Genomic DNA, 20,000 nt, shown 5'->3' with positions numbered 1-20,000 from the left:
CTATCTGTCTGATCCCAAAATTTAGATAGTCTATCCGTGAACTGGTAAGTTGATGATGCCTCTGGCTCATTCCAGGAACGAAAAGAGGGAAAAAGAGGCATTGCATGAAAGGAAGAGAAAAAAAAAAAGAGAAAAAAAAAATTTAATTAAAAATTTGTTGTTGGGCGACACTTTAGGGGCGGAATGTCGTCAAGACTATTCATCATGTCAATTCAGTTGTTAATTAGGTTTATCATTTGATACCATACGCATATAGTAAGCGGCAGGGATTTTTCTTTTATTTTCTTTTTTAGATTTTATGTCTGAGGTTAAAGTATCTCCATAATAGAACAGAAAGAATGAAACGCAAACAATGCTAATGGTTAAAATAAATTGTGGAACTTGTATGTAGATTTGAGAAATGAGATAATCTTTCACTGTATTTGTTTTTTTGTGAAGAAGGTTGTTTTCATTATATGTGTACATAAGAACATCCCACTTCAGGGATTTATGGTAATAGATTAGTTTAGTCTGTGTAATGATATCAGATGCTGCTTTCTCTAAAATTGCAAAAAATCTTAATAATTTCCAACACTTCCTTTAGCACTGTATTTATTGTTCCATCTGATTTTCCCCTTTCATGTTTTTTATGATGTGTTGGTACATTTACCAATCACAATAACATACCTTTTTTCTGGAGTTATTTGAATAGGATGTATAACGATAGCTTAGCTCAGCAAAGGAAAAACACTTGTAAAAGTTCAATTATTTATTTCATTAAATATAGAAGCAACAAATTTGATTGCCTGACTACACTAAGGAGTCAGCTTACAGTGTGCTCACGGCTGCCTGTATATTACCAACAATATTTGGGTTCCAACTTCATCACAAACCTCAAACTCTTCTTGTGCAAGCATTGCTCTCACATATATTGGAAGAGAGACAGAGAGACAGAAGAAGAGATGCAGAAAGATAAAAAAAAAAGATAAACACAAGTGAGATCAAAGACTAGCTTAAGCCACTATAATGCTACTAACCCCCTTATACCAATCACTTACTGTTCATTATGTTATTTCATATCAGGAGAGTTGAGGTTGGTCGCGAATGAGGTTGAAGACCTTGGCAATTCTCTTTGATAAGATCTCTTTCGCAGCCATTGGTAACTTAACAGTCTCTGGAAGTGACATCTTGGATGCGAACTCAAATCACCAAAACATTATGCGTAAAAAACATTACTATAAATATTGTACCTAATTTTTGAGTTTGATCACTATATGTTTCAGGATTATTTATACTGGCATTTCTTTCCAGTGTAAGGGATCCACCAAAGAGTCAACACAGCAAATAAAAACATTCGATTTCATTTGTAATAAGAAAATATATTAAATTATTCTAATATTAAAAGTCTATAGATACTTGGATCATAGCTGCAATGGCTTGGGTTCTCTTCACTGGAATCTGATTAGTATAAACAATCACTAGGAATAAGTTACAGCCAACTAGTTCTCTTCACATTGGTAACAAGTATGACTTATGAAAAAGGTAATATAAATAAAAAGTAAAATAAATAAATATGCAAAAAATGAGACTTTGGGGGAAAATGCCATTTGTAATGAGCACTCTGTAAGCTGCCTCGGCCTGTTGCCAGTATTGGCAAACACAGACCTGCACACTCACACCTTCACAACATACACCAGCTCTAGTACCGAAAACTGTACAAACAAAAAGGTTCATCTGCAAAAGTGTATTTACAAAACATGTACTCTTATTAAAAGATTTTTTCCCATATATTATTTCTAAGAATTATCCATTCTTATTAAAGGTATAAACGGTACATTGTCATATGGCAGCACAGGACAAGAAGGAGACATGTGCCTCTGAGATACAAATCTTCTGTATAAACCTTAAAATCTAAAAGTGATGTGTTTGTCACATGACATTCTGAATAACTGTTTGCACTTACGAGATCAGTGCAGTGAAAACTGTTAGTAGGATCTTTCTAGGAACTGTTTCCTTGTTACTGTCGGTAATACTAAAAGTGGTCGTTCATACAATACTGTTAACGTAGTGAACGAGTCTGATAGCCCATCCTTGCAGGTACTCATATAAGTACTCCCTAACACAGAGCAGAACACAGTCATGTGACTTCACACGAGGGAGCCGAGGATCACACTCCCAGCCATCAACCATACTGCACCTACATGTTGCTTTCCGTTCCCTACTTCGGGCTCTCTTGGGAAACCACCCTACACTGTCTTGTGCTTGGTCACACTCTTGAGAACACCATAAAACTAGAATTCTCCGAATAAGTAGACTCAATGTTCTGCGACTAGTAAGAAAACTTTATATACGGTGGTGAAAAATAGCAGTGGAAGGGAAGTTGTACCGCAAATAATTGCACAACTTATCAGTCACACAGCCGTTAAGTATCTCTGTTGATTGTGGTGTCTTAGGATTTCCTTTTCTAATCCTAGTACATACCCATAAGTCTAATAAAGAAAGCCTTTGGTAAAATGTCTGAATAAAGTTTTATATAATCTTTACAAGAAATTATACATAAATTGCTCAGAAACTGGTACATTTCCCATCACAGGTAAACTGGTTGCACAACCACAGGAAAAAACAACTGTTGCTTTCCTTTAGCAAAATAAATGCTCTGGCTAGATTGTCACTTCATAAACAACACACTTCTTGCAGACATTGGTAACATTCATGTGCTGATCATATGAAAAGCCATGATGTGGGCGGCTGCTAGATGTGGTGATGCGAGTGGTGGCAGCCCCCCATGGCTGCTGACCACAGCAGAGACATAGGACGGCATGTGGTTCACTACAAGCAGCATCACAGATGACTTGCTCTAAGAACCAACCATCTGTTTATTGCTATCTGTTGATTGTAGAGTTCAAGAGGAAGGGGACGTATAACATTTTTGTTTCTAACAGCTTAGCTGCAGCGGCTTGGATCTGCAAATAATGAAAGCTCAAAATTATTATGTTCTAAAAGAAAGAAAATGCAGTATCTAACCAATATTTCCTATAAAAATAGTCATCATGCAAATTACATGACTAGACCGAAAAAAAAATAACCCATCAGATATACAATTTCCACAAGACAAGTTTCACATTTCAGAACATGGACTATGAAAACTTACATCCGGAAGTCTGACTAGCAGGTCCTGGTACCTGGTGGGTTGGGAGGGATAGTGAGTTTCACAGAAGGAGCGAAGGCAGTTCATGTACCGGTCCTGGATCACTTCTAGTTCCTTGTGGTTATTTCGTGCTGTTGAGGGATGAGGCAAATATAGGAAAATTAGAATAAAGTCGGCAATAAATATTTTGTAAACATAAAAGTTTCTGTGTCACTTTCTAATTTCTAACAAACTAAATTTTCGCCATGATTTCCCATTTCTGACATTTGTGCTCATGAAAATAACAAGTTTATACTTACACTGGTTAAGCATAGCGATGACTTTGAGGCACACATATTCCTCAATTCTGATCTTTGCTTTGCGGAGTGCTAGCGTCACATGAGTAATTTTCTCAACCATAACACCAACTTCCTGGCGTAGCTGGTCCATTGTGATGGGTCTTCCCATCATGGAATTCAAGCAAGTTTGTAAAGTACAAAGGTTGTTGGATACCTGAAAGAAAAATCAATGCCGTTAGTATAGAGGCTAAAGTAATAGAGACTAAAGTAATCTTAAGTCATTTCTGTTAAATTAATGATTTTCAAACTAATAATTGAAGAATAATTTTTTATAATACATATGATAAATAAAATTGTAAATGTGTTTCTTTGTTTGAAAATCTCATTTCCTTTTCATATCCAAGGCCAAATTTCCTTACATATGGGCCAGGCTAAACTTATCAGTTTATCATATGATAATATATATATATATATATATATATATATATATATATATATTTATATATTTATATATATATATTTATATATATATATATTTATATTATATATATTTATATATATACATATATACATATATACATATATACATATACATATACACAAACATGCATACATGTATACATGTATACATATACACCATGCTATTTATTGATGCTTACGCTTCCCACTGGACTCATGTGAAAAGGAACTTACCTCTTGGTGGAATTCTGCTTCAGTTCCATCTGAGGATCTTGATGCTAATTTCTCAAGCCCATAAATAGCCTGATAAGCAGAGGTGGTCAGCACCAGAAGTTCATGCCACTTGTGTGTTAATAGTCTTGTATGAACCTCTACAGGAAGTTCCTGGTAGAAGGGAAGGCGTTTGGTCCATTGCACCAACTTTATAGAAATTGAGTCACCCAGATGTCGGAGTTTGGTGGACAGGTCACTCTTGTGGTCCAGTAAATCATCTAGATTCTGTAACATGATTTAAGGGAATGTTAGTTACAAGATCAAAAAACGAATTTCACTTCCAAATTATTGCATCATCATTGCAATTAACGTATATTTATTCTTTGATATGCAAGTAATAATTCTGTTTATTGTATTCATTTTCAAAGTACTCATGAGTGATTCCTGTCACTTACTTTTAACGTGGCAATATCTTCAAAGTCATCACACTCTATAAGCATCCGGATCATAGCCTGAGCCACAGGGTAGGGTGTTACGCGCTCTCTAGTTGATGTCACATTATTATCTAGTCTATGACGGAAATGTGCAACCTGGAAAAAAGAAAAACAGAATAATGATTGACCCACTTAACAGGAAGTGTATAAAGGCAAAGAATGAGTCTTTGTAAACAATATGTCGCCATTATAAAAAGAAAACTTTAGGTCAAATTGTTATAGACAATGCTAATAAACACCTACAAAAACAAAAAGAGCACCACTCACCTCGGCGGGATTGGTAAGGGCTGCTTTCAGTATGTGTCCGCTGTTGAGGCCGCTTGTTATGGGAGATGTAATCGGGGGCGACGTGAGAGGGCTGGAGATGGGCATGGGCAGGGAGGTGGCTAGCGACGTCGTCCCGGCCATCATGATCGGGTCGAGTCCTACCTTCTTGTCGGGAGAGCTGCTCCCTTGCTTCATTTGTCCGTTCTTTTTATTCTTCTTTTTGTACTTTACCTATGGGGAAAAGGGTTGTTTACATGTGTCCAAAATAAGGGGGAAGATTTTGTAAAGTTTTTGAACAAATCCTCATAATGTCAGTCCTTTAGAGAATCAAAGTAAACTGGAAATTAGCAGGATATATAAATGATCAGAAAAATATTAAAGCATCAGAAACAATTACAGATAAACCAAAGACTAGATATATTTAATCTCTGAACCCAAAAATCACTTAGAAATTACTGAAATTTGAATAACATGCAGTGCCACAAACAAGCCTTGCTGTGTGTGACTGGCACCATCACAAGATCCATAAATATCCATGTAAAGCTTAGATCAATGTATCTTGTACCTTTTCTTTCACTACTGTATTCAACTTAATTACAGTACAGTGTCTGAATCTTATGGTGATTACCAAGTAAGAAAAATAAATAATGAAAGCATTGCTAGCCTAAGTTACACACAATAAAATACATGTTTACCCTTAAAAATGCTTGCACAACATTATGTAAACTGTGAGACACTTTTAGACTGAATACTTCCTATTTAATATTTCAAGAGAGTCCTGAAGCTTTTGAAACATATATATCACAAATGGACAAAGTCGGAAAGAACCAGCTGGTTAGAGAGAATGAGTCAAGAGCGAGAAAAAAAATGACATTCTCCAACGCAGACAATCCTACTTCGTGAACCTCCTTTACACAAGACAACAAACACCTCCTTTGAACAGTGAAAGAACACCATGCAAAACCGATGACAGAAACCTTTATTGTCCACACGAAGAGAAATCAGAAGCACAAAAAGCTACAGATGAGGCGCGTGCAGGGCTAATTTTGCCTTACCTCCTTCCAAATAAAGTTAAAGCTACTTAGAAAATAAGGAGTAAACCCTCACCATCAGTCCATGTGCTTGCTTGCATCACACACCTACAAGAAACCACTGTCTCCATGGATTAGTTGAGATAGTCCTTCTATTAAGTTCATAGCGGGATGCAGGTAACTTGTTAATTGAAAGCAAACAAGACAAATAACCAAACATAACAAAATTTTACTTTACCAGAGAATGAAAATAATAATAAATAATAAAGATAAAAGTCAGAACTGAAAACTGTTCATTGCACAGAACAAGCAAGTCTAAGTTTTTTTTTCACTTTCTTTCACCTTTTCAAACGTTTAATCACAACACTGTCTGTCTGATCCCTTTCAAAGTTCCGGAGATCTTGTCATGTTTGCGATTCATCTTCTTATTTCAAAGCATCTTGATATCTTCAGGTCTATACCATATTAGTAATGAAGAAATGAAACAGACAAGCTACTAGCATATTGTTTGTTAGACTAGAACTTCCTGGGGAAATAATACTGCAATGGTTAAAAGCTACTTGGAAAATAAATCAACTAACCTTGTATAAGTTATAAACTGCTCCTGAATTACGACCACCTGGCATCCTGTCCTCTCTTACAGCTGTTGGGAAAATGTTCAGTTTAGACAAATCATTACGAGTTATGGAGTGCTTCTTTCACATATCAAGCTGTATTTAATGCTGTATTTAATCATCATTTCCTACACATTATCTATTTAAGTAGAGTTTTTTTTCAATTTGCCTATGTAATTTTGTATAATCAATCGTGCATCTTCGGAAACAGGAAACAATGGACAATTGCTAATTAGATACTTACCAGCAAGGACCATGCCTTGACGTAGGCACTTCTGGAAGCGACAATACTGACAGCGGTTGCGCTGTGCCTTTGTAATTTCACAGTCTCCATCCGCAACACAAGTATACACCCTCTTGTTCTGCACTGTCCGCTTGAAGAAGCCTTTACATCTAGAGAAAAAGAAAAGAATTGTTAACTCTCGCCGTCAACTACCACTATGTCAACATTGTTCATAACTAAAATCAGATTTAAATACATATTCAAAACCTTACTATTATGAATACTTACCCTTCACAAGTGATGATGCCATAATGGAGGCCAGTCGCACGATCCTCACAGATCATGCAAATCATCGGCTGGTCTTCTTCGTCCTCTTCAACTGGAGCAGGCTGAGCAGGCGCACTGGTGGCACCTTCCACCCCATTGGTACGGGAGCCCCACATCCCAACTGTTGAGAGGTTCATAGCTGCTGGGGAGTCTGGCTGCGTCTGAGGCAATTGACTTCTGTCTCCTGCCCATAACCGCTCCATGTTGAGAGGAGTGGATGGGTGTCGCTGGGTATCAGCATTACTTGGAGAGTGAATGTAGGGTGAATTGTGGAGGAGCTGCAATTCACTGGGAGAGCTCTGTGGAGATCCGAGTCCTCTAACAACCTGGTAACCAGGGGAGGATGGAGCAACTGTGTAAGGAGAGCGTGAGACTGGGGTTGGAGCATGAGGAGATCTTGCACTTGGAGTTAAGGGGGAACGGGCAGCGGGTGAGAGTGAGAGCGTACTTGACGGGGAAAGTTGGGGTGGAGATCCTCTTCTATCCTGACCTAATGACAGGAGACCATCTACAGAGGCACGCACTGCATCACTAGTATCAGCACCATAGCCACAGTTAGAGGCAGGACCAAGCACCTCACGGGGTGCTTGAGAGGCTGGAGTCTGTGATTCATTTGGTGCAGTCCAGAACATGGTTTTGACCCCACCTGCTTCTCCCATTATAACTGTCGGGGTGCGGAGGCGAGGGGAATACCCAGCTCTGCTTGAGTCAGCAGGAGCGGCAGCAGCTACTTGAGTGGAGGGCGTGGGTTGTACAATTCCTCCACTGATGAGCTCAGGTCTCACGCCATTAATGCGGTTAGCAGCTCCAGCCCAGTAAGGAGGACCGGTGCTCACTGGTGCTCCACAACGCAGCCCAACGGGCGTGCTGGAAACTCCTGGCGCCAGTCCGGCCATTGTGGCGGCCAGGGTATAGGGCGTGGGAGGCATTCCCCCTAAAGAGGTTAGAGGAGGTCCTAACGATACTAGTGGTGGAGGAAGAGGTGTAGATACTGATGTAACTTCCTGTATGTGTTCACTGGTATCAGCTGGAGGTGGTGTGGTGGACATTCGTTCTGGTAAATCATCTTCACTCCTGTGAATTATTTCTACACTCATGTGAGTTCCCGACTGGTGCGGTGTGCCCGATGAGGACACCGGCTGTCTGCCACCACCGTCAAATACATGGGCGTCCTGGGTGTCATCCTCCTGGCCACACTCTACACTACTTTTAACCTCATTGAACTCGTCTCCTGCACTGTCTGGGGATGATCTGAAAAACAAAGTACTTCCATTAGGACAGGACTCGCGGTTAGTGTTTTCTAATACTGCATGTGATTCACAACATGGCCCACTCAGGCATCGTTACATGGAGTGCGAGACACCCACCGCTCGTGGATCCGTTGCTGTGGGTGCGGCGAGGACCGAGGCGACCCCGACGGCAGGTAAGACGCTGGCGGCTGAAGAGGACTACATGATGAGGTCTCAGCGCCAGAAGACCCGGAATCCGGCGAGCAGGACGAGGTCTCGGCCAAGCTCTCCCCGTCGCTGCTGCACCTATCAAGTCAACATTGTTTATTCTCTGCATTTGTCTGCATTTCATTTTTCAATTAATAATTTATAGATAAATAAAGACTTTTTTGCCCTTACATCTACTTGGACCGCCACGCATACAGTGATTATCTCTCGCCTTGGACGAGTAAGTGAAATGTGGCACTTTGTGACCCTAGATTTCGCATAGGTGGCATAAACTTTGTGAAAGGAAACATTTCGTTACCTTACGGCAAATATAACCTTGTAACAGAAATTTGACGGTACAAATGTGAGATTTACTAATTTAGGACATTAAAAACGACATCAAGGGCAAAATACATGAACAATTAAGGCTTAAAAGACAAGCCAGAAACTTAATCGTAGCTGTAATACAACAAGAACTAAAATATTACAAATAAAAATTAGCGAGTTAATCCTGATGAAATGAGAGAGAGAGAGAGAGAGAGAGAGAGAGAGATGGAGAGAGAGAGAGAGAGAGAGAGAGAGAGAGAGAGAGAGAGAGAGAGAGAGAGAGAGAGAGAGAGAGAGAGAGAGAGAGAGAGAGAGAGAGAGAGAGGGAGGTAGAAAGAGAGAGAGAGAGAGAGAAAGAGAGAGAGAGAGAGAGAGAGAGAGAGAGAGAGAGAGAGAGAGAGAGAGAGAGAGAGAGAGAGAGAGAGAGAGAGAGAGAGAGAGAGAGAAGGAGAGAAGGAGAGAAGGAGAGAAGGAGAGAAGGAGAGAAGGAGAGAAGGAGAGAAGGAGAGAAGGAGAGAAGGTGAGAAGGAGAGAAGGAGAGAAGGAGAGAAGGAGAGAAGGAGAGAAGGAGAGACGGAGAGAAGGAAAGAGAGAGAAGGAGAGGAAGAGAGAGAGAAGGAGAGAAAGAGAGAGAGAGGAAGAGAAAGAGAGAGAGAGGGAGAGAAAGAGAGAGAGAGGGAGAGAAAGAGAGAGAGAGGGAGAGAAAGAGAGAGGGAGGGAGAGAAAGAGAGAGAGAAGGAGAGAAGGTGAGAGAGAAGGAGAGAAAGTGAGAAAGAAGGAGAGAAAGAGAGAGAGAAGGAGATAAAGAGAGAGAGAGAAGAAAGCGAGGAAAGGAAGAAAGGGAAAGAAGAGAGACAGAGGAAGTCAGAGAGATAGAAATGAGCGACAGAGCGAGACAGACAGAGGCAGAACCGAACGAATTCTCACCGGGAGTCTACTTTGCGGCGCTTAAGCTTGAGGTCCTGAAAGAGGCTCATTTTGACGCCGTCACACTGGAGCAACGTCACCGTCATAATTCCTGTGGAGAGAAAAAGATACGTTAGCTACAATCCGATAAGTGCAAACTGTTCAAATACACCTTGTAATGTAAATCAAAATACGCGTTACATATATTAAGTCGTAAAAAAATAATGTTACAAAACATACCGTAGATATATCATGAAACACATAACATTTATTTCTAAATATATCAAAAAACCGTTATGAAGAATTACATGCAGTGTTTGATAATATTACTCTGAAAAATAATGAGGCATATCTGTGATAAAACTGTTTTATAGTAATTAATTAGGTTCATAACCACGTAAATATCATGACCTTTGCAGCGCCGTAAATGTATTTTGGGTACCTTCCGCGCATTGCATTAGGAATGAATCGATGTATGAATGAATGAATGAATGAATGTGTGTGTGTATGTGTGTGTGTGTGTGTGTGTGTGTGTGTGTGTGTGTGTGTGTGTGTGTGTGTGTGTGTGTGTGTGTGTGTGTGTGTGTGTGTGTGTGTGTGTGTGTGGTCCTGCAAAAAATATATACACCTGTTTATGAATATGCGCGCACTAACTTTCGAAAGTGTACGGTCTTATAGCTAATACGCACACCGCAATTCCTGCTCACTCACGCTCCCCTCCTGCGCGCGAGCCACCCGGAGGCGGCGGCGGCGACTCCCTACGGCCTGGGCGAGGCGCCTGGTCAGGGTCACTCATTAACCAGCTCCGCATATTTATCCATTAATATAAATCCCCCTTAATTTCAACTCCTGGGATGCTATATCAAAGTAAGATTGTTTTCTTTAAAAGGTGTATTACCGTCAGATATACCACCACTAGTCGGTTCCCAAATGTGCGGCGGGAAAAAGCGCAGAGAACGATGCAACTGGATATCCCACGCGTCGTACACCTATAAGTAATCCAGCCCCACAAAAATGGATGTAGGGTAGACGAGCGTCGGAGATTATAAAAAAAATACAAAAAAAAAAAATACTTGACGGAGATACCGAGTGTGTAAAAACGCAAATCACTTCCTGCCTGTCTCACCTTGAGCTAAAAGTCACGGTCACTGCTGATCGCGCTGACAAGTAAGGGGAAAAAAGTGAGATAGAGAGTGAGAGTGGGAGTGAGAACAAACACAAGGAGTGGGAAGAAGGTGTTAAACGGTTCTAAGATAAATAGGAACGGGAAAAGAGTCGAGAGGCGTGAAAACAAGAAAGGAGTTGAAAGATCCTACGAGAAGGAAGAACAACCATAGGGAGTGATGAGTTGACAGTTGAAAGTCCCTCGGGGAAGAGCAGCACAGGGAATGGGGGAGGAGTTAGAAGGTCCTAGGGGAAGTGAGAACTATCACAGAGGTTGTATGGAGTTTAAGGCTTAACATGACCCAGGAAGTGATTGTAGGTGCTCAGAGAAGAAGACGAGGGTGCGCACAGCGAATCGAGAATGGGCGTGGGAGGTCATACAGGTAAATGGGAATGTACGGCGGAGGAAGGCAAAAGCTGGCAAACATTTAAACTAGGCTATAACTGACTTTCAAAGGAAAAGTAATGTATAAACTTAACAAAAGAACAATGGAAATGTGTCGCTAAAGCCAAGTACATGTCGGCAGGAAAGTAAAGAACAAAAACAGAACACCTAAACTACATCAGCGCCGCGGTGCGAGGCGTGAGCACTAAGCCTGGAGACGGCAGACACCGTTAAGACTATGAGTATAAATCTTGTTGGGCAAAATTGATGATCGCACAAGGCGTGTTAGGCGGCGAAGGAAAGCAAGGCTCGGTGAAGGTGCGGGTGGTAACGGTAAATTAATGGCAGGTTCCCCGGGACAGCAAGACCCGCTGTAGGAGGCATCTCAAGGTCACCCAGTGCCCTCCACTCCGCCGTCCCCGCATACCTCACACGTGGTTTCCTTGCCGTCAAATAGCCGTTCGCGCTCTCACACACTCGCGCTCTCTCACGTTCCTGCTTTCCGTTCTGCTCTTCGAAAGGCAGACCTTGACCTTCCCTTCGGTCGAGGACGACATCCTGCCCAGGACCTTGGCGAGACGGCCGCCTGACATTGCCGAGCGAGCGCAAAAATGCCTGCTGTAAACACGGGCTCCTTAAACTGCGCGCTACTCCTGCTGCGGCTCCCGCGGCCACGGCTCGCTACCTGTCTGGCCGGCCTTCATCGGGGTTTCAAGGTGGCGGGAACTCATTGCCGTTAACTCGACAACTACCTCCTCACCACACGGACTTCTCAAACGATAGGAGGCCTTGCCATGCACATTATTCCTGCCTAATTCATCTCGTGGCTAGCTTTATATACCGAAAAGGAGGTAACATTTTAAGATTTAATCTCAACAACGACAACAAAAAAGAAACAAACTGCAATACGCCGACCCTGCAACCCCAACAATATATTGCCCCTCCTTGCATACTACATCCTATAAGAATGAGAACACATTCATATCCCACTGCCAGTAATTAACGACGGGAGAGTGACATGCACCTTTCTAGCACGCGGGACGGCGTGACACCTGGCCAGGGCGGCTTGGTGCAGCTTTGGGGACACCCCTGGGCAGCCTGCCAACCCGACTTGCGGATGCACCGTCTTGTCTACCTCATCTCAAACTATTGAAGCGCACACCAGTATGGTAAACAGAAGCGAAAATGCATAGGAAATGAAGTGAGGGGGTGAGAAGGCGGAGAAGAGGATATATATATATATATATATATATATATATATATATAGAGAGAGAGAGAGAGAGAGAGAGAGAGAGAGAGAGAGAGAGAGAGAGAGAGAGAGAGAGAGAGAGAGAGAGAGAGAGAGAAAGAGCGCACATAACTCTATCTTATCTTAATCTATCTTATCATCAAATGGAAAACAGCCGTTAAAATCGAACCTAACCCTAATATAAATACACGCATTAGATTTGAAGTTCCCGGACTGTCCAACACGAGGAACTGTGAGCCGAAAAAAGCATCCTCATCTTCATCTTCTTTTTTCCTTTCTCTTCTCCCTTTCCTCCCTCCGCCTCCTAAACCGACGCCTCCATCTCCACTTCCATTTCCACCTACACCACCTCCCTCCTTCCTCCTCTACATTCACTCACTCACTCCTCCTTCCTCCCTCCTCCCGCCCTCCCTCCCCCCTCCACCTCGGCCGAGCCTCCGACCCCCCGGCGACCCAGGGAGTGCTTCCGTCCACGCCTCCGCCCGGGGCCTCCCTCTTCGCCGTGGTTGTCGGAGGCCGCGTGCTGTCCCGAGGTGCTGCGGCCGGGGTTCCCTCTCTTGTTCTCGTTCTTTGATTCCTCTTTTCCTTTTAGTATGATGGCTATTCGTGGTTTTAGTTGGAATCGAAAATAAGATAATGAGTCAAGGATGATCAGTAGCCAGAAAGCTTGGCGTATGGTAAAAGGTATTTTTGACTGTTTGAGTGTGTGTGTGTATGTGTGTGTGTGTGTGTGTGTGTGTGTGTGTGTGTGTGTGTGTGTGTGTGTGTGTGTGTGTGTGTGTGTGTGTGTGTGTGTGTGTGTGTGTGCACATACTGCCATGCTTTGACTTCCGTGGCATCTTGCACGTGGCGAACAGCGTCGGGTGGCCAAGGCCGCCGGAGATCCCACATGCTTAGAACACTAAGTGGGCCGCCCCATTACCACTGGCACTTCCTGATCCTCCAACGCCCGGGCTCAGTACGGTGTCATGGCACTCGCTCACCCCCCCCCCCCCCTCTCTCTCTCTCTCTCTCTCTCTCTCTCTCTCTCTCTCTCTCTCTCTCTCTCTCTCTCTCTCTCTCTCTCTCTCTCTCAATCATCACCACACAAAACAAAGACACACAAAGACAATCAGACCTAAACTCACAACCACACGCAAACACACATACGTACACAAACCCACACACACGCTCACACCCACACCCACGCAAGATAACTCTAGCCTAAAAGTCTAACCAAGGATCGCATCAATGAACTTGGACCCTTGTATCACGATACATGAAAAGTGTAACAAGATCCTCCTCGCAAGGTTGTCCGAGCGATTAGGGAAACCGAGCAGAACTACGAGGCAGAGAGCGTGTCGCGACGAGAATTCCACGTCCAGTAGATGCTTAGTGTGCATGGTTATTCGCGTGTTACAGGTAGGCCACGAGCGGCGGCTACGGATCATGTTTCCGACGCGAACCACGATGGCTGCAAGGTCGTCTGGAGGCTACCGTGGGTATGCGCCTACTCTTAGTCCCTCGTTCGCTCGCTCGTTGGGCTGCGCTTCTCACTCCCCGCGCCGCGTCATGTCGTTCGCGGATGCTTCTTCGTCTCTCTAGGATTTGGTGATGTTGTTGCTGGTGTTAGCTTTGGTTTGTTTGTTTCAAATCCTCTCTCTTTCTCTTTCTTTTTTCTTTCTTTCTTTCTTTCTTTCTTTCTTTCTTTCTTTCTTTCTTTCTTTCTTTCTTTCTTTCTTTCTTTCTTTCTTTCTTTCTCTCTCTCTTCCTTCGTCTGTTCCCTCCCTCCCCCAGTTGCTTTTGTCAAACCAACCACAAACCACAGTAATTAAAACACTGAACTATTAGCAACAGAAAATGCCTCCACGCACACTTTTGTCAGAGAACAACTCTCACTTTTCAACCATTACAGTCACAGTTACGCTGCAACGCCCCCCCCCCCCTTTCCCCCCCGTCACGCCCCGCCCCGTCCCCGCCCCGTCCCCGCCCCGTCCCTTTCCTGCCCTCCCCTCCCCCTTCACCCTCCAGGCCCCCGTCTCCCTCCCTCCCTCCCTCAACATACCTCTCACTACAATGCACATTCACCTCCATGTAACATTTCGCTCCGTCACGATACATTCACTACATACTCTTCTCTGTCATAAAAGGGGCCTCCATCACAATAACCTTCTTTTTTTCTCTCTCGCTCTTCTGCCCCTGTCAACGTTGCAATATTTTACCCCTTTGTCAACGTTGCTGCAATGCAACTGTGATGAATTGGTGCCAAACAGAAACACGAGCGGTGAGCAGCTGGTTCGCGACGGCACGTATGAGGCTGAATTATGTGTCAATGTGGTCTTTTGTGTCTCCCATGCTCCCTTGTCTGTGCATTTCCTTCATCCGTGTCCCGTTTCCCTGCCTTCTGCCTCTCCCCTCCCTCCCGCCCAGGCCCCTCCCTCCCGCCCCTCTGGAGGACCTTCTTCCCTCTTCGATTGAGGTTAGTGAAGGCTCGGTGGCAACAGCTGGCTTGGGAAGCTTGGCGGCTCAGCGCACGACGTGGCGATCTGCGTTTCTTCTGGCTCAGAGGCCTTCGGCGGCGCCAACCATCTCACGAGCACACACGTAAGGACATGCACATACACACGCATACTGGCACGTATAAATGCATTCAAAATCGTACCCTGAAACAAATAGGTACACATGCATACACATTACAAATACTTTTAAGAACATACAGAGAAACAAAACTGCTCCCCCTAACACATACGTCAGCACCTCAACAGAATTTGTACAGATGACTCTATTAGGCACTAAAGCTGTTGTGACCAGCTATTTTCTAATATCAGTCAATCAGTGACGACTGCTTGTAACGACCGCGATTCCGAGCGTTACAACAACTGTGTAAGTATCTGGGTGATAGTCAGAATACTTTTGGCAAGCCTAAAAATAACTTTTACAAGGATATTACAGGCAAAAATAAAGGTTGCTCCCCGCTCAAGCAAAGATTGCATTTTAGCCTAAGGGCGAAAGAGAGAGAGAGAGAGAGAGAGAGAGAGAGAGAGAGAGAGAGAGAGAGAGAGAGAGAGAGAGAGAGAGAGAGAGAGAGAGAGAGAGAGAGAGAGAAAGAGAGAAGCAATACCATGGAGCGTGGGCGAGCGCTGGGTTTACCAGAGCTAGCGGGAGAGACGGGCATGGATCAGTACCGTTAACCACGTGAACAAGAACACAACCATTTCCTGTCCCACTCTCCCACTCTCGGAGGGCTCCACGCACTGATACGCTGGTGGACTACATTTCCTTATTCGCCCTGCGACCGATTCTCTTCTCCGCTAAAATACCCGCTATCCGTTATTATAGATAGGCTTGTACTTATATTATTGTAGTATAAGATTTGCTTTTTAAATTCCGGTAAAAAAGAAGCAAGGAAACAGACGCGTCTCCTCTTCACTAGGACGTCGGTAACCGCAAGGCAGGAATTATAATTACAGAAAACGGAGACAGGCTTCCGCGTGGCTACATAGCTTCCCACTTTCTCCTTTCATCCGCTGGCAACCTAGCATTCACGCACTCTCGCTCATCCTTTGCCTTCTCACCTTTTTATATTACTTATATTCGTAATATGTGTCCTCAGAATTCGACAAATGCTGTTCATAATTCTCTCTTCCTTCCGCTTTTTGGGTCGCCATGCACTTTAATACTCTTGTACATAAAGCATTAGTATGACTCTCTCTCTCTCAATCTCTCTCTCTCTCTCTCTCTCTCTCTCTCTCTCTCTCTCTCTCTCTCTCTCTCTCTCTCTCTCTCTCTCTCTCTCTTTCTTTCTTTCTTTCTCTCTCTCTCTCTCTCTCTCTCTCTCTCTCTCTCTCTCTCTCTCTCTCTCTCTCTCTCTCTCTCTCTCTCTCTCTCTCTCATAAGCTTATACAGTATAGAGATGGTCCGTTTTTTGCGAAGGCAGGGAAGGTAAGCCAACGCGGTGACCTTAACCGACGAAGGTATCGAGAAAGGAAAATGAGAAGAAGAGGAAAAAAAGTGAGAGAGACAGCGCGGAGGAGAGGAGCGAAGGTGAAGGTGACTGAACGTGACAAGAGAGTAAGCGGGTGAAGGTGGACGAACGTGTAGGTTTTCAGCACGAGGATCTGCACGTGTTGTGGCGTGGAATGCAAGTCACTTTAGCTCTCAAGGCTTGGGTAACGCACGATCTGCTCCTTAAGAAATAATTCCATCTGGTGCGGGCGAATGCAGACTGCTCATCCGATATTTATGTGGTTAGTTTCATTTTGATTAGTTTCATTTTGATTAGTTTGTTTTTTCTTTAATCAAGAATTTACGAAATTAAGCTCCGTGTATAATTTGGAAAGTCATTGATTCCATCCGATCAACAGGTGAGTGTGTGTTTATGTATGGACGTGTTTGTGGAGTGCGCCTGTGTTTATAAGCTTATATGTTTGTATGCATGTGCGTATCTATGTACGTGCACGTCTCGAGAGGTGGGAAGGAGCGCGCGAATGCAACCTTGCGATACCGGAGTGCCACGGCCACTCCGACCTTTCGCCGTTCCCAGTGCCACTCGCGCCGCGGCGGATCGGGCGTCCGCGGCTCTCGGAAGCTCTCGACTACTTCCTCGTGCGCTTCCGCCTCCTCGCAAGGGGATTGATGGCGGTTCTGTTCAAAGCCACTTTCTTGCCCCGCGCAGGAGGCACCTCCGAGGGCAACAAAACAGTAATCCCATCCCATTCATACAACATGAAAAAAAAAAAAAAACGCAAAACATAAAATTAATAAATATTCTCCATACACAACTTCACTTTCACTCCGTATTTTTTCCTTTTCCTCTTCCTCCTCCTTCTCCTTCTTCAATTCCCCCCTTCTCCTACTTCTTCACGCAGTAATTGTCTGCAAGCAAGCTGGGTGACTGCGCGGCGAGGCCCCTTCACCCCAGTCAAGGTCCATCTTCACACGTCTCTGCGCTCGCAAAAACCAGGACTCGGCGATCACTGGGCGCCACCTGACGTGTCTTCACAACACCCCGCGCTTATGCCTTGCTGTTTGTCTTATGGTCGCTCTGAAGTCGTTTTACGTAGTAATGGTACCCCTTTAAATTATATTTACAATGTCAATGGCAAACTTTTAAATTAAAGCACTCGTTTAAGTGATGATCTTTCTTAAAAAGTAATTTTTACTTTCGTTTTACGTAATAGTTTTCAACTTTGACAAATTAATTACAATTTTTTTCTGCGCATTCGTACTTTTTTTTTTATATATCCCCACATCTCCAATTTAACTTAACTTATTGCTTAAGCGCCTGGGCTAATTTACAGCACACAAAGAATACCAACTGTAATCATCATTATGATAATGATAATGATAATGATAATAATTATGATGATAATAATAAAGATAATGATAAAGATACTACTACACTACTACTACTACTACTACTACTACTATTACTACTACTACTACTACTACTAATGATAATAATAGTAATTAATCAATAAACAAATGAATATAATACTTTAAATATTTATATAGTATTGCTTGTCTTATTGTAATCCATTTTCGCCCGCACCACCCGCTATATAATACAAATCTACATGTTTAAAACCTTTTCATTTTATGCCGATTAATACTTTTGAATATATAATTGGAAACCAAATATACACATTTAAAGACACGTACGGGTAGTCACAAAGGCCCCTAAGTACTGACAAGCACGTATCTACCTTTCATCTGCAAACCTACATTACCTGCAACAGTGTGACCCTCATACACATAATGCATCGTTGCAATACCGCTTTCTCTATCGTTCTTATTCTCTTTTGTTACTTTACGTAATCCTGTTCATCCATTATTTATTAGGTGCACAATTCCTTTTTTAGTGGTGAACTATCATTTTTACTGTTAAGGATAAAATCCAAGTCTATTCATACAAAAATCACAAAATCCACTTTAAACCACAAAAAGACTCCACGTAGTAGAGACAGCGCTACACAGAAATGTAAAAATGGCCTTTTCTTTCCGTGGTTGTGCCCGCATAGTAAGCGGGCGTTTTTCCCTTTCACTGGAAATGTCGTGGCTTCAAATTCCCCTCCGAAAGCCAGAGGAGAGTTCTCCTGCATTAACACTAAAGTCGAGAAGTAAGCAACAGGATCGGCAGCCCGACAGTGCGTACGAAGTCGTTGTGTTTACCTTGTGTAAGCATGGGTGTCGAATGAGACGGTTCAACTCTAATGTCCACCATAAAGGCGGCACTCTGCGGCCACGGGCGGCAAGGCGCAGGTTCTATGGTAACACGGGAAGCAACAGGTGCAGGCTGATCGTGGCACGGTCAGCCTGGACAACGGGCACGTGGCACCGCAGAGGTAGTAAGAGGCACTGTTGGGTAAAACACTTAGGGCAGCATATAGGTCACTGTGCCACACTGGCTACACTTGTGCCACACTGGCACCACAACACAACACTCGGGACGACCGACACAGCTTAAGTAGCGACAGCACCGCTAGGGTCCCTCCACGCGAGGCGGTGGTCGGAGAGAAACTGGCGGACGAGCGAGAGCCTCGGGTTCGACCCCCCGACCGTCGTGGTCTCAGCACCGCCCATAGCCCGACGCCGGAGTCACGGCAGCTTTCTCTTTCATTGCGAGGAGCCCGAGCCAACCCGCGGCAACAACCAGTGCCAGTCCTCACGCCCGCCCGCCCGCCCGGGGGCCCCGCCCACAAAACACCCGACATTCAACATTCAACATGACTGCGATGATGGAACCTTGCAGACCGCACCTGCCATGGCCACCGCTGCGCCAGGCCAAAGACTGCTCACCTCCGCCTGACTCTGACATTTCGAAATTCCTTTTTTTGCCTGCAGTTAGCCATAGAGACACAATAACATATGCTGCCTTGTGGCTTTCGGGGCGTGTTTTACGAGAAGCGAGGCAATGCAGTTGCAGGGAATCGGCTGCAAGGAGAAGGAGACGGATGAAAGTAGCCATCAAGGTGGTCGGCTGCGCGGCTCCCTCAAGATTACAAATAGTTCCCTCGCGGATAGCACAGTGTCAGGGGACTTGGCGGAAAGTCTGCTCTCTCAGTCCTTCGTCTCTGTTATTCATTCCCGCCGGAGTTTTTGCTCTTTGGCACAAACTGCGCGTCCAAGAACTGCTTGCATTCATCCTACTTTTTAAGCGGTTGTAATTCAGCTGCGACCGTGTAGGAAGACGGTAGATGTCAGGGTTCATGGAAAGAGAGGCAGGAGACAGAAGATAGGAGAATGAGAAAGGGGATGAGAAAAAGAGAGAGGAGAGAGCAAGAGAGGGGAGAGAGCGAGAGCAAGAGATAGAGAAAAAAGAGAGAGAGAGGAAGAGAGAGAGAGAGAGAGAGAGAGAGAGAGAGAGAGAGAGAGAGAGAGAGAGAGAGAGAGAGAGAGACAGAGAGAGAGAGAGAGAGAGAGAGAGAGAGAGAGAGAGAGAGAGAGAGAGAGAGAGAGAGAGAGAGAGAGAGAGAGAGAGCGAGAGAGAGAGAGCGAGAGAGAGAGAGAGAGAGAGAGAGA

The 20,000-nt window shown here is 43.9% G+C and overlaps 1 protein-coding gene across 11 annotated transcripts in view; it reads right to left on the bottom strand.

Annotated features, from left to right (window-relative positions):
• Nucleotides 1-733: 733 nt before the first annotated feature.
• Nucleotides 734-20,000, bottom strand: part of LOC125045903 (hormone receptor 4-like) — a 217,399-nt gene continuing 198,132 nt past the window's right edge. For 5 of the 11 annotated variants that reach the window (XM_047643496.1, XM_047643498.1, XM_047643497.1 and 2 more), the window contains exons 2-12: nt 9,724-9,814; nt 8,401-8,568; nt 6,995-8,284; nt 6,728-6,876; nt 6,451-6,512; nt 4,839-5,069; nt 4,533-4,667; nt 4,099-4,362; nt 3,427-3,619; nt 3,131-3,258; nt 734-2,942 (exon numbers count right to left, since the gene is read on the bottom strand). In XM_047643496.1, the coding sequence (XP_047499452.1) occupies nt 2,862-2,942; nt 3,131-3,258; nt 3,427-3,619; nt 4,099-4,362; nt 4,533-4,667; nt 4,839-5,069; nt 6,451-6,512; nt 6,728-6,876; nt 6,995-8,284; nt 8,401-8,568; nt 9,724-9,809 (2,787 nt within the window). In that variant the 5' untranslated portion in view covers nt 9,810-9,814 and the 3' untranslated portion in view covers nt 734-2,861. Of the gene's footprint in view, nt 2,943-3,130; nt 3,259-3,426; nt 3,620-4,098; nt 4,363-4,532; nt 4,668-4,838; nt 5,070-6,450; nt 6,513-6,727; nt 6,877-6,994; nt 8,285-8,400; nt 8,569-9,723; nt 9,815-18,650; nt 19,094-20,000 lie in introns of those variants that run through there. The other 6 variants (XM_047643499.1, XM_047643500.1, XM_047643493.1 and 3 more) reach the window with 3 other exon arrangements.

The sequence above is a fragment of the Penaeus chinensis genome, chromosome 38 (assembly GCF_019202785.1).
Source record: "Penaeus chinensis breed Huanghai No. 1 chromosome 38, ASM1920278v2, whole genome shotgun sequence".
Classification (NCBI taxonomy): domain Eukaryota; kingdom Metazoa; phylum Arthropoda; class Malacostraca; order Decapoda; family Penaeidae; genus Penaeus; species Penaeus chinensis.
This window is presented reverse-complemented; position numbering and strand designations above follow the sequence as displayed.